At 45.9% G+C, this 13,975-nt stretch overlaps 1 protein-coding gene across 1 annotated transcript in view; it reads right to left on the bottom strand.

Moving 5' to 3' along the window:
• Lrp2 (LDL receptor related protein 2) overlaps positions 1–13,975 on the bottom strand; it is a 122,879-nt gene that overhangs the window by 20,334 nt on the left and 88,570 nt on the right. Inside the window, 14 exon segments of the mRNA XM_050123018.1 lie at positions 971–1,108; positions 1,864–1,980; positions 2,587–2,703; positions 3,786–3,902; positions 4,232–4,360; positions 5,311–5,556; positions 6,132–6,328; positions 7,106–7,283; positions 8,171–8,394; positions 9,247–9,417; positions 9,826–9,978; positions 10,294–10,810; positions 12,032–12,327; positions 13,103–13,304. Of these exon segments, the coding sequence (XP_049978975.1) occupies positions 971–1,108; positions 1,864–1,980; positions 2,587–2,703; positions 3,786–3,902; positions 4,232–4,360; positions 5,311–5,556; positions 6,132–6,328; positions 7,106–7,283; positions 8,171–8,394; positions 9,247–9,417; positions 9,826–9,978; positions 10,294–10,810; positions 12,032–12,327; positions 13,103–13,304 (2,802 nt within the window).

Below are 13,975 nucleotides of genomic sequence, written 5' to 3'. Positions count from 1 at the left end.
CTGTGTGTGTGTGTGTCTGTTTGTGAGTGTGAGCGTGTGTGAGTGTGTGTATGCACATACATGCACACTCTCATGCATATGTATCCTCACCTCTCCAAAATTTTCTTAACTATGGCTATTTTGCCTTACAAAGAGAAGTATCTCCCTAAGGGCTTCTCTAAAATGTCAAGTCATGAAGTTAAAAACAAAATAAGACACAGAACTGATTAGTTAAGACAACATCAGGCAGTGCTGGAAGGCCACTGTGAAAATACAGTTGTTGGATGTTCTCTAGGAAAGAAGGAAACATCAATCCTGGGTATCAAATCTCTGGACCTAGCCAAGTCCATGAATTTGCATTTCTCACTTTCCTGAGCAATGCCACCGTTCCCAGCAGGGGAAGACAGGGTGAGAATTATTACACTGCCCCAGACAATAGCAATTTCACTCCATCTGTAACTCCATTCCCAGGGGCTCGGACACCCTTTTCTGGGCTCAGGTAATGTGTTGCACAGACATACATGTACCTATGCACATTTAATCTGAAAAAGGCCCCATCCTTACAGATTCTGCCTCAGAAAATGTGTGTGTGTGTGTGTGTGTGTATGTGTGTGTGTGTGTGTGTGTGTGTATTATATATATGATGGTCTTGAATTATTATGTAGATAGAAGTGGTTTCAAGGATCAGGTCATGGGTTGATCTACAAAACAAGGGGAAGGTGCACGTCAAGGAGGGAGCAGAGGAGACCACAACCGGTGCTCCTGCATATGTGTGCGCTTCTGGCTTCCACGCTTGCAACAGTCTTAATGCTCAAAATCGTGGATTTTAGAATCTGCGGTTGGAGAACTAAAGCCAGAAGACTAAGCGAAATCACCAATACTGGTCGTGCAAAATGATACAGAGCTGCCAGTTCACACACTGCCCTTGAGGAGCACCGAGAAGGTTGCCCAACAGGGCGGTGCCCGTTCCACCCACCCCTCTCCCTCTTACAGCACAGGTGAAGCTCCTCATCGGAGCCATCGACACAGTCGTTTTCTCCGTCGCAGACCCAAAACGACTGGATACACACGTGGTTTTTACACTCAAACATGGCAGCTGGGCAGTAGGTGCCGTTGGGAAAGCGAGTAGCTGTTGGGGAGGAAGGGAGGCACACGTGAGACGAACATGCCCTACCCATTAGGTCTCCCTCCACTCTTGCCGTTGTGCTTCCCTGTTATTCTTTACCCTGTGGCTCTGCTTATTGTGAGATTGAAAAGGGATGTGTCTTGGCTGGGCACTGTAGCGCACGCCTTCAATCCCAGCACTCGGGAGGCGGAGGTGGGTGGATCTGCTCGAGTTCAGGCCATCCTAGTTCCAGGGCAGCCCCCGTCTCTGAGCCCAGTTTTCAGTGACACAAATAATCTCATAGGCACTAGCCGCCTGCATTTGGAACTGTCTTTTCCCCATCATTTTATAACGTCTCTTGGAGCATTAGCAGGTGACAAGTGCAGTTAAGTATTTATTCAGTGATTCAAAATCCTAAGATGTGAGGGATTTTGTTTTTTAAAATGATCTTTAAACATTATCGTGCATACCCATAACACTGTAATGCTGTAGATTCTCAACCCAAGTTCTTCATATGTGCTCATTCATAGCTATTGCCTTCTTCATCTGAAATGCCTTTGTCCAGTTAGTGATTTGCACAATAGCCAATAATGCATATTGTTAGTACATTCTACTTAAAATATTGTTGATAATTTGCATTTGAATGGCCCCTGCAAACATCTGGGATCCTGAAGGCTGAATAGAACACACTTACGCTTCTAGGATAAGAGGTGAATTGTGTCTAAATTGCCATTCCCGGGTGCTCGGACACGCAGAAGCTCAAGTGAGCAGGCACTTACGGCAACTGGATTCATCGGAAGCGTCCAGACAATCTGCTCTCCCATCACAGGTCAATGCATTGGGCACACAGTGTCCACTCGCACACTGAAAATGTTCAGGGTGGCACGTCTTCATCTCTGAAGGGAAAAGACGGTCTCGTGGCAGGAGAGTGTGAGGAGGCCATCATCGCCTCCTGCCCACACCCTCTGGCTGGCTCACAGCTCAGTCAATGACCAGTAAAACAGATCAACTTCTCTATTCAGCAATGGAGATGGGTGCACCTATCACCTGTTAGCAGATCTCACCGCAAAAAATAATAACAATCCCCAAAGCCAGCATTTACTCAGATTTTCTGTCCCAGCTCTCTGGCTGCTTACGCCATGGTCACGTGACCTGTGTTTATTTAGAAGCACACTGGAAATGAAGGTCGGCTTCTGGGTCACATCTAAATTAAAATGAGATACTCTTTCTGGCCAGACAGGGATGGCACGGGCCTTTAATCCCAGCACTTGGGAGGCAGAAGCAGGAGGATATCTGTGAGTTTGAGGTCAGCCTGGTGTATAGAGTGAATTCCAGGACAGCCAGGGCTACACAGAGAAACTCTGTTTTAACAGAATAGAAAAGATATCCCTTACTATTTTTCCCATCTATAAGATCAGAATACTGTAAGTTAAAGTACAGAAAATGCAGACTAGAGTCCCTACACTGTCATAGTGTAAGATTCTGTAAGCCCTGATAGTTACCACAATCCCGTTCATCCGAGTTGTCTCCACAGTCATTTTCTTGGTCACAGACCCATCGAGAGGGGATGCATTGCTGATCTGCACATCGAAACTCACTCTCTGTGCACTCCCGAGGAACTGGAAAGAAAAGCCACCTGGCCATGAGTGTGCGCTGGGAATCGCACTGAGGAGAGAAGTTGGGGAGATGCCTAGGCCCACAGGTACCCAGTTCTGTCCTGTGTTCCATTCCCATTCTAAAACCTTTTCTTCTGACTCACTGGGAATGGTAACACAGCTTTTAATCCCAGCACTTGGGAGACAGGGGCCAGCCTGGTCTACATACTGAGTCCCAGGACACCCAGAGCTGTATAGCGAGGCCCTGTCTTTAAAAACAAATCCTTTCCTCTAAGTGTGCTTTAACTGCAATTACAGTATTTAATATGAACTTTCTTAATTACCTTTCTGTTCATAGAATAGTGGAAATAGAACCTAGGGTATCATCTCTGACTCATGCCCGTATTTTCACAGTCTCCCTAGGTTTCCCAGGTTGTCCTTGATCTCACACTTTGACCCAAACATAGTGGGGTTTCTTGCTTCAGACTCCCACCTGACTGGGACTACCTTTTCATATTAACAAGTATCAGCAGGTTGATACTTGCTGGTGTGATCAATATGCTAATTCTCCCAATTGCCTCTGGTCATGAGCCAGTGATACGTGCTCAGGTGGAGCTCATTTTCCAGACGCAAACTGAACGCTTAGTGTAGCGCCATCAAGACATACAGCTTCCTTCCCCCAGGCTCATGTCCCATCCCTAGGAGTTATTAGACCTTCTACTAAGAGTTAACTATTCCAGGAGTGATAACCATGCAAATAAGCAGAAACACTCCTTCCCCTGCTATTAGGACCACATAGGGGGAAAAGCTTTCGGTTCAGGTCCTAAGGGCCAGTGCTTTTCCTTACTTTAGTTCTTTTTTCTTTGTCATTTGTCAGAAATCATCTCATTTGTGTGAGGGAAAAAAAAAACAGTTTGAGGAAATAAATGCAAGAGATGAAAAGTAGACTTGATCAAATAACCCCCTTCACAAATACCTTCTCCCAAAGCTTAACCTATTAGCGTTTCAGAAGCCACAAGAACGGACGTCCCACTGTCCGAGGATGAATTACAGACAGGCATCGCAGCCCTGCTGGCTCCTAGGATTGCAAAGTCCCCAGCACTCACCGCAGCTCTCCTCATCCGAGTTATCGCCGCAGTCGTCATAGGCATCACACTGCCAGCGGAGAGGGATGCACTGGTGGTTTCTACATCGGAAATCCCCAGGACTGCATGGCACAGACTCTGCAGAGCACACGCAATTAAGACTGCATAAGCCAAGGTCCCAGCTTCTGTAGGATACAGTCTGAGAATTATGTTTCCATATGCTTGAAGCTCCCAGACTTAGGGACACAGAGATGGCCACTGTCTACAAGTCTACATTGGGGAGAAATTAAATATGTTCCTAACATCCTAATGATATCGTCTTTATTACTGCATGCTTTTGGACCAGATGTCATTTAAGGTGACACGAATTAAGTCCCTTTTCAGAGATAAAAAGACACCCTTAGGAGACAGCAGCAATTGGCATTGGCATTCTCTTGCCCCTCCCCCATGCCTGGAGCCCCTCCTACCACAGCCTTGCTCATCACTGTTATCCCTGCAGTCATCGGCGCCATTGCACATGGCCCACTTTGGGATGCAGCGGTAGTTAGTCTTGCAGCTGAATTCTGTGTGGTTGTCACAGTTATAGGCAGCTGTCACTGGAAAGGAAGAAAGCAAGAAACGAGATTGCTAGTGGGTACCAGTCCTGCTGTCTCCTCATATGGTTCCGGTGTCTGCAACTACCATATGACCAGACAAACTCTGGGCAACTCTGTAGGTGTTATTTGTTCAAGATGAGCATTTGACGACAGAGCCCTAATCTTTCTTGCTATCTCAGTCCCATTCATTAGTGTTGTGATGTGGTTTGGAGTGGAAGGGGGGTGTGGTTTGAATGAAATGGCCCCACAGGTCCATAACCAGAAGCACAATCAGTAGGTGTGTCCTTGTTGAAGTGTGTGTGGTCTTGTCAGAGGAAATACGTCATTGGGATGGGCTTTTAAGTTTCAAAAGTCAAGCCAGGCCCAGTATCTATCCCCTCTTCCTGCTGTCTGAGGATACAGATAGATATAGAGCTCCAAGCTACTTCTCCAGCACCATGTCTGTCTGCGTGCTGCTGTGCTTTAATCCGTGATGAGAAGGAACTAAACCTCTGAACTATAAACCAGCCCCAATTAAATGTCCTTTTTTATAAGAACTGCTGTGGTCATAGCATCTCTTCACAGCAATAAAACCACAACTAATACAGAGCATGGACTTGGTCTGAGTAAATCCTCTGAGCTGAAATGCTGGTTCTGGGGTCACAGCCATTCACTGAAGTGAGCCTCACTTTATTCACTTATAAATGATTAAGCCTCGGGTTTCTGATCAGCGCTTCTCACATACCTTGCTACTATTGTGTTCCGCATGACACTTAGAGCCATGCTGGGGAGGTACGGCCAGGGTCTGGTTACAAATAAAAGCCGCTCTACTTCGCTTTATCTCACAGTGATGGAGTTTGCAACGGAAGACAAGAAAGGGTATCCCCTTCCCCTGGGCTGAAGCGGGGGGTGCGTCCCCACCTGCTGGCCTCCTTGCTCTGGTCTTGCACAGCCCGCCCCGGGGAACTCACTGCATTCGTGGATAGGCTCGTCGGAATAGTCTCCACAGTCTTTGTCCACATCACACTTCCAGCTCTGAGGGATGCAGCGGCCGTTGTTACACCTGAACTGGCCCGGCTTGCAGGTCCTGCTGCCACAGTGTGAACTCTCTTCATCCGAGTTGTCCTGGCAATCGTTCACCGAGTCACACTGCCAGGCCTCTGGGATGCAGCGCTTGTTGGCACACTGCCATTGGTTGGCTTCACACCGGTGATGCTCTGCAAGCAAGGCATTCAGTTACCAGGTGAGAAGCTGCCAATTCACACTGGTGGGGTCTAGAGAATTCTACCTTAACTTCCTTTCTCTGGGGTTTACATTCTAGGCTCGTCTTAGACTCGGAAACTGGGATTATTGCTATTGTCTTCTTTCTTTGTTGTTGTTGTTGTTTGAGACAGGGTTTCTCTGTGTAGCCCTGGCTGACCTGGAACTCACTCTTCTCTATAAACCAGGCTGGCCTCCAACTCACAAAGATCCTCCTGCCTCTGCCTCCCAGGTGCTGGGATTAAAGGCGTGTGCCTGGCACATTGCTACTCTTGATGTATTGAGGTACCTTTTCAATTAAAATACAGTCCTCTCTCATTTTAAATGGACAAGGATTTGTCTTTCTCAATGTCAGCTCAAGTAGGATCCTATCCTAGCACCACCCCACCTACGACTATTGACCCTAGAAGTTCAAAACCTCTATTAAATACAGGACGGACCCTCACTTTTCTCCAAAATTTTTTCGAGCCAGATTTTGGGTTGATGCTACAGAATCAAATTAAAGGAATGGGCAAAGAGGGCAAAAATGTACCACAGAGAGCACGGTCTTCATCAGAGCCATCGGCACAATCCTGTTGAGCATTGCACAAAGCCTGGGGACTTGTACAGTTGCCATCCTGGCATTGGAACTGTCCCAGACGGCAGAAGCGGTGCGGGCACGTGTCTGGTTCATCGGAACCATCCGCGCAGTCTTTCTGCCCATCACATTTCCACCATATGGGGATACACCTGCACAAAGGTAGAAAGCCTGTAGAAACTCACGGAGGACCGATGATGTAAGCAATGTCCACAGGGAGAAATGAATTGGACCCTAGTCCCAAGTAGTGGGGGAGGGTAAGAGATGGAGTTTTGAGCGATGCTTTTAGAAGCTAGTGGTTAAAAGTTGTCTACCTAAATGAAAGAAGGCATTTGAGTATTTTTTTTGGAAAGCTGGGGGCCTCTAATTGATGACATCATGGACCACAAAACAAGCTTTATCTCTCTGTTTATCTCTCCAGATAGTCCAAGGAATTGGGGGGGGGGCGGTCTTTATCTGCTCTAAAACAGATTTTGGGCTAATACCCAGAATTTACAATGAACTGCAATGAACCCAAAAAGCAAAATGACCATCAACAAATGGCCTAAAGAAATGAACAGACGGTTCTCTGAAGAAAATAACACAAACAGCTAATGAGTAACATCCCTAGGATTTGCATATGCAAACGCAAATTAAAACTACCACCAAACCCCGGTGGCTGTCTTGGCTATTACCAAGAATACCTGACAATAAATAAGTATTGGGGAGAGAAGAGTCCTAATTTACTACTCATGGGACTGTAATCTGGTGTACTAAGGATGGTAGTTTCTGAAATTAAAATAGAATTCAGCTAGACTGCTCTCCTATACCCAAAGATCTCCATACCCTGTCAAACATGCATTTATTACTCTATTCATTTATAATACCAAGGAAATGGAACCAGTTATGAAGAGGGGGCCAGCTATGTGTTGGGGGAACGGGTGCCTCACTTCTCATTGTTTCCGCAGAGGAACTGCGTGCTGGAGCACATGGGCATACAGAGCGTTCGGCCTCGCAGCTGAACAGTCTGGAAGTCGTCTGGACACTCGCAGGTGAAGCCTCTCCCTCCGGCTTTGATTAGGCACAGATGAGAACAGCCACCGTTGTTGGAACCACAGGGGTTGCTCACTTGAAAGGGAAGAAAGCAAGCGTACACGGTCATATAAGTTGGTGGTTCTGCTTTCATACACCAGATTTCAAATGTGAGTTGTAATTCTTGGCAGACATTATCAATTCCTCCCTCGTCCTAACGATTTAGACAAAAGAAGCTTGGACACCATAGGCATGCAGACAGCCTGTGCCTTGTCTTTCTCAGTTACTGCTTCAAGACAAGGATTAACTTAACTTCCAGTAAGCCCATATGAAAAATATTAACATTCAGAAAGAAATACCGAGTACCATTGATAATTCTCATTTTCTTGTCCAAGATGTCATGACACAGCAGGCCCAGAAAAGCCACTAAAATTATACTCCAGATCTAGAAGATGTGTGCTCTGCACATTTAGAAGATGGGAATGATATTTGTGTGACACAAAACATGCTGTCATATTTCATAATGACTATAATCTTCTTTTAAATTTGATTTTGTTATTAAGGGACAGTTGATAGGTGTTACAATTGCATACTGATGGAGATATAAAAAAACGTCCTCATCTTTCAGTGCATTTAGGGATGAAACCGGTTAATTATTTAACTCACCTTCAAATATAACAGTCCTCCCACTGAAATACTAACTCTGGGAATGCCTATAATTAGGGGGCATGATCCTGTGAACTGTCATGTCACTTCAAGGCCAGTCTGAGCTACATACCTAGTCTAAAAGCCAAGAGCTTGAGCTGTAGCTTAACTGTAGAGGCTTATCTAGAATGCACAAGGCCCGGGTTCTACTGCAACACTGTACAGAAATGAGCTTCTCTTAATTCAAGATGTGTTTCAATGACGTATCAATGAGCTTCCTGCAAACCATGTTCCATAAAGCAGCTACACCCAAGTCTCACTACCAACCAACGACTCACCGATCGGCTGCCTGTACGGATGGTACACGTGGATGTCAAAGGGTCTGTGCGTGGTGTTTGCCAGCACCACCCTATTTGACCCATCGTACTTGTTCCCCTTTTCTATCGTCCTTGTATTCCAATCCGTCCAGAAAATCGTGTCTTCAAAAACGGTGAGAGCGAAGGGGTGAGGCAGAGTTCCATCATACACTGTCTGTCGGTGGTGGCCATCCAAATCCGAGAACCTGGTGGCAGGAAGAGCAAGGATATAAGGTAACACCTCTCATCTAAACATCATCCAGGACCAGGGAGAGAACTGGATTCAAGTAAGAAAATTCTTCTACCACTCTGAATCTGAGGAAAGCAACAATTAAAAGTCAGAGTCAAAAATTGGAATAGCCACAGCTCCTAGCTGTGATGTGGGTGTTATGGGCTAATAATCTTTTGTGCTAAGAGGAGCATCTCTTGTTACCTAGATCAGTGTGTGTGTGTGTGTGTGTGTGTGTCTTGAGTTCTGGGTATATGCAGATGCCTTCAGAGGCATCAGATCCCCTGGAGATGGAGTTACAGGGGGATTGTGAGCCATTCCACATGGGCCCTAGGAAGAAGTGAACCCAACCCAATCCTCTGCTATCTGAATTGCTGGGTCAACTCACTCTTGTCACCCTGCCCTCTCCTGGATTCGCCTGTAGGTAGTGTGAGCTCAGACTGTGAACACAGCTCAAACAGTAGAAGTTCAAAATCATCCTAGCTGCATAGAAAACTTGAGGGCAACCTGGTATACATAAGATTATGTCTTGCCGGGCGGTGGTGGCGCACGCCTTTAATCCCAGCACTCGGGAGGCAGAGGCAGGTGGATTTCTGTGAGTTCGAGACCAGCCTGGTCTACAAAAGCTAGTTCCAGGACAGGCTCCAAAACCATAGAGAAACCCTGTCTCGAAAAACAAAAAACAAAAAACAAAAACAAAAACAAAAAAAAAAAAAGATTATGTCTTACAAAAACAGCCCCAAGTGGCTCTGAGTGTGAATACACAGTTGTTGAATCCCCAGAAAGCACAGCCCTGCTTGGTTACTTAGCTTTTCCTCAAGGTACATACTCGATGTAGCCCAGGTGAGCATCTGCCCAGTACAAGAGATCGTTGGTGTAGTCAATGGTGATGGCATTGGGCCATGTTATCTTGGTAGAGATAATCACGGATTTATTGTTCCCATCCATCCCAGTTCTCGCGATGTAAGCTCGAGAACCCCAGTCGGCCCAGTAGACGTGCCTGCGGGAGCAAACACAGAGGGAAAAGCTGAAGCCAAAAGCTGTTCTCAATTTGGAGAAATGGAGTTCCCAACCATCCAACATAATCTCTCAGAGAGGAAAGAGATCTGGCCAAAAGTAGCCACAATGGTGAACAGGTGGTCCTCAAAGATGGACAACTGTGGATTTCAATGGCTTTGCTGTAGGGAGTCTACAGTTCTCTATGCATGCAACTCAAAATATGAACAGTTACATCCTTGCTAAGACAAGAGTTCAGCTGGTGAACATCATTTGAGTGAGCCACACTACTCAATGCAATAACCCACTCAAGCTGGAAAAACAGAATATGATCCCAGCAAGATATTGGCCCATAAGAAGCTAATTGAACAGATGGTTAAAGAAGAGGTGCAAGATGACAGAGAGGCGGTACCCATTTTGAGGATGAAGGACAATTCCCCTGGGATTTTCAAAGCAGAAGGTATTGTTGGCATCCACACAGTGCTGAGCTAGCATTCTGCGGTGTCGGCCTTCAAGGTCGGAGACAAACAAGCAATCCAGAGCGGCATCCAACCAATAGAGTTTTCTGCAGTGGAAAGACTTACCGTGAGAGTCACTTTATTTATACACAACAGTTCCTATCCGAACTCCCTGAGGGTCACACATACAGTGGTTACAGGACACCTTTCACCAACAAAAAAAGGGCACAGAGAAACAGGAAAGGTTATTAAATGTTTCTACATACCCCAGTTGAAAGGACCAATTAACAGTTTTACAAATTGCATGGTTGGAGAGATGGCTCGTTGGGTAAGGAGGACCTGAATCCTCAGAACCCACAGCAGTATTCTGTCCCTACCGTAGACAGACAGCCGGGCATGTGCAGTGTTCTAGAGGTTCTTACCTGCTGACCCAATCTACAGCCAGACTTTCAGCGCGTAGTAATCTGTGGCTTATGATCGTCTCCCGGTTCGTCTTATTCAAAAACATCCGCTCAATGATTTTCTTCTCGGCATCAATCCAGTACAGCCTCTTCTCTACTCTATCAAAATCCAGGGCCACCACGTTGCCCAGGCCTTGCAAAATCAGGGAGTAGAACGCACCGTCTGTGGTTAAGTTTCTCAGATAGTACCGGTTGCTAAAGATGAGGTAGGGCTCGATGTTACTATTCTGCCGACAGGTCCTCCCATCTGGCTCGCGGATGTAGCCCGGGGCGCACTTGCAGATGTAGGAACCAACTACATTCTCACACTTCTGGCTACAGAGTTGGGGCGACTCCTTGCATTCATCGATATCCACACAAGTGCGTTTGTCAGGCATGAGCTTGTACCCAGGGAGACAGGAACAGTAGAAACTGGTTACGGTGTCTGTACAGTTGTGGTCACAGCGACTGATTGACGAATCCTGGCACTCGTTAATGCCTGCAGGCTAAAGACAGTTACTAGAGATCCATAGGCCCACAGCTTCACCCCTGTAGATGGTAGATAGTGCGCTCACTGTGATAGCCACACTCTGAAGAATCACAAGCTTCAAGTACGATGTGTACATTTGCCTTATAGGATGGGATAAGATAGATAGGTATCTATCACAGGTGGCTTAACCCACCCTATAATCATCATACCCCTAAGAAGTTCATTTTTGTAGCCATATGCTAGTTTAATTGTTTGGAGAAGGAATAATGTATATGCAATTAGAAGGAGTCCTGCTGGCTATGAATCTGGATGTTTAGTGGGCTTAAAGACCTCATTTCCTTTTCAAGCCAAACATTTAAAATTGAGTTGTTTGGATCCTACCGCGCACAGTGTGTGGCAGTGCAAGCCTGTGATCCCAGCACATTGAAGACTGAAGGAAGAGGATTGCCTGAGCTCCATAATAGACAGGCCTGCTGGTGCCTCCCTCAAATCCCACCGCACTGGGACAGCCTGGTCTACACAGTGAGTTCCAGGCCAGGCAAAGCTGCAAAGGGAGGCCATGCCTCGAAATACACGTCATCCAAATAAAACATTGCTTAAGTTTTAGCCAATAAAAATATAATGAGAATTTGACAAGGAAAAGGAAGGTGGAAGACAATAGATTCTCAAGGTTTTAAATTTGTCACAGTAGCACCACCATGCAAGACCAACCAACTCCACAGAGAGGATGAACCATTGGTCGTATGAAGTTCACACAGGCAGAATTCATGATAAATTTTTTAAAAAATATTTATTTATTCATTTATTCATTTATTATGTATACAGCTAGCCAGAAGAGGGTACCAGACCTCATTACAGATGGTTGTGAGCCACCATGTGGTTGCTGGGAATTGAACTCAGGACCTTTGGAAGAGCAGGCAATGCTCTTAACCACTGAACCATCTCTCCAGCCCTCATGATAAATTTTTAGCTGGCTAAATTTGGTTGTGAGTATGAAGGGAAGACTAAAATGTTCCAGTCTCCTAAGAATTAAAATGAAGAGCATTCTGGATGTCTTATTGAGCAAGCCTCTTAAAGAACACCTTGAATATTGTTCTATGCTGTATTCCAAGTATGGAAGCCACAGTAAATTGTTTGTAAATTTTCTGCGTAGAAAACATACTGGAAAGTCCTAAGTGACCCCGAAAGAGTGGAGAATGTACACAGTTCCATCCCCCACCCTGGACTCACCGCATCCTTTCTCATCACTGTTGTCCGAGCAGTCGTCCAAGTGGTTACAGACTTTCCCCATGTCGATGCAGTTCCCATTGTCACAGCGGAACTGGTGAGGGGGGCACGTGGGTTCTGGGGTGTGGCATAGGTGCTCCTGCTCATCTGACCCGTCTCCACAGTCGTTGTCCTCGTCACAGACAAAGAACTTAGAGATGCATCGCCCGTTCTGACAGGTGAACTGATTGTCGTGGCAGGGTGGGTATGTTCAGCCCCTCTCGTCACTGTAGTCACCACAGTCATTGCGCCGATCGCACCTGTGTTAGGGGATGCAGGACCGCGGAGAGCATTCTAACAACCACGGTACCTTAGCCTACAAGATATTCATCTGCCCCACCAATCTCCGGTTCTAGAACAATCCATGATTCGGCATTCGACAAGTTCCCCTGTTGCCTTAAGAAATATGATGACAGCTTGGTTCACTCACCATTTCATAGGGCATATTAACACGATTCAGACATTTGTAGCTCATGGGATAGCTAAAGGACACTGAGGACTTTCTCAGGGAGATACATTGTATAGAAGTACATAAAATCTGTGCCCTTTAAAATTTTCCTTGGATGTGTCTTTTCAGAACACTGGAGTAATGCTTGCATTGGCAGATCCCTTCATATAGTTCTACTGGCACCTGACATGATATGTGAGTTAGATATGGTAACGGGAAGGAGATTAAAGCCAGTGGTTTAACAAGAAATATCAGTAAAGCAAGAGTGTATGTAGTAGTCCTGATTCTGATACCTAACATCCCCAGGTTGCTAAGGGTGACACAGGCTCCTGAGATGCCGTGAGCCAAACTGGTCTATGTTCTCTAGATTCCACATAAAACGCCATGCTTGCTGAACAATGTCATGGTGACAATGCTAATAGGATGATAATTCAAACAACAGAATGAGGGCAAAGGTTAGTGGCAGAGCGACATGAGATATTAAGGCACCAGAACCAAACCTAGTCAATTTTACAAGAGTGCCATGGGCACTAGGCCTTGTGATGGACATTTGGGGTATAGAGGGAAATGCTTGAATCCCAGTTCACCTGAACGATTGCATGATACACCGCCCATTTGCACAGGTGAACTCTCCTGCAGAGCAGCTTCTCCTGGTGCAGTTCTGCAGCTCATCGAGGGCGTCGCCACAATCTGCATCGCCATCGCAGACCCAGGACTGCGGGATGCACCTCCTTCTCGGAGGCCGGTCATTTCTGCAGGCAAACTGGAAAGCGGAGCAGTTCCTGAGCGCTGAAACCAAAGCAGACAAGACTCTCTCAGCTTCTCGTCACCCTTCTTAACACTCTGAAGGATGAAGGGGAACGAGAATAAAGGGGACAAAGATCACAAGAGAGCTGCGTTTTTCAGAAGCAAAACATCGACATAAAAAACTCTTAGTTCTCCATGAGATCAGAAATCCACTCCTATTTTGAAAATTTGAACAAATAAAATATAATTAATATGATTCATTAAAAGTTTCATATTCCATTAGTGGTTTGGTGCCAATCTGCTGGGTGAAAAATAATGGTTTATTGGATGTCTCAAAGTCAGACAAAAACCAGAAAGAGGGGTCAGACTTGTCAATATGGCACGAAGAGCTGAGCAAGAAGTAAGATACTCAGAACCACTCGTGCCTTATCCAATCCCACAACAAACAAGACATAAAAGCAAGAGAAAATGGTTCCAGAGAGGCAGTGACCGGGGGGGGGGAGGGGGGTAAAGCTGTGGCCACAAGTTGGTTCTCAAAAGGAAACTCTGTCCTTACTATTCTAAGATGTTAAATCCCCTCAGGCAGCAAGTTATTGGACGTCTCAAAGTCAGACAAAAACCAGAAAGAGGGGTCAGACTTGTCAATATGGCACGAAGAGCTGAGCAAGAAGTAAGATACTCAGAACCACTCGTGCCTTATCCAATCCCACAAC

This window comes from Alexandromys fortis, unplaced genomic scaffold, assembly GCF_014885135.2.
Source record: "Alexandromys fortis isolate MF-2015 unplaced genomic scaffold, M_Fortis_MF-2015_v1.1 scaffold_8_9099976_23576923, whole genome shotgun sequence".
Taxonomy (NCBI): Eukaryota; Metazoa; Chordata; class Mammalia; order Rodentia; family Cricetidae; genus Alexandromys; species Alexandromys fortis.
Note: the sequence above shows the minus strand (reverse complement) of the source record. Positions and strands in the feature narration are given on the sequence as shown.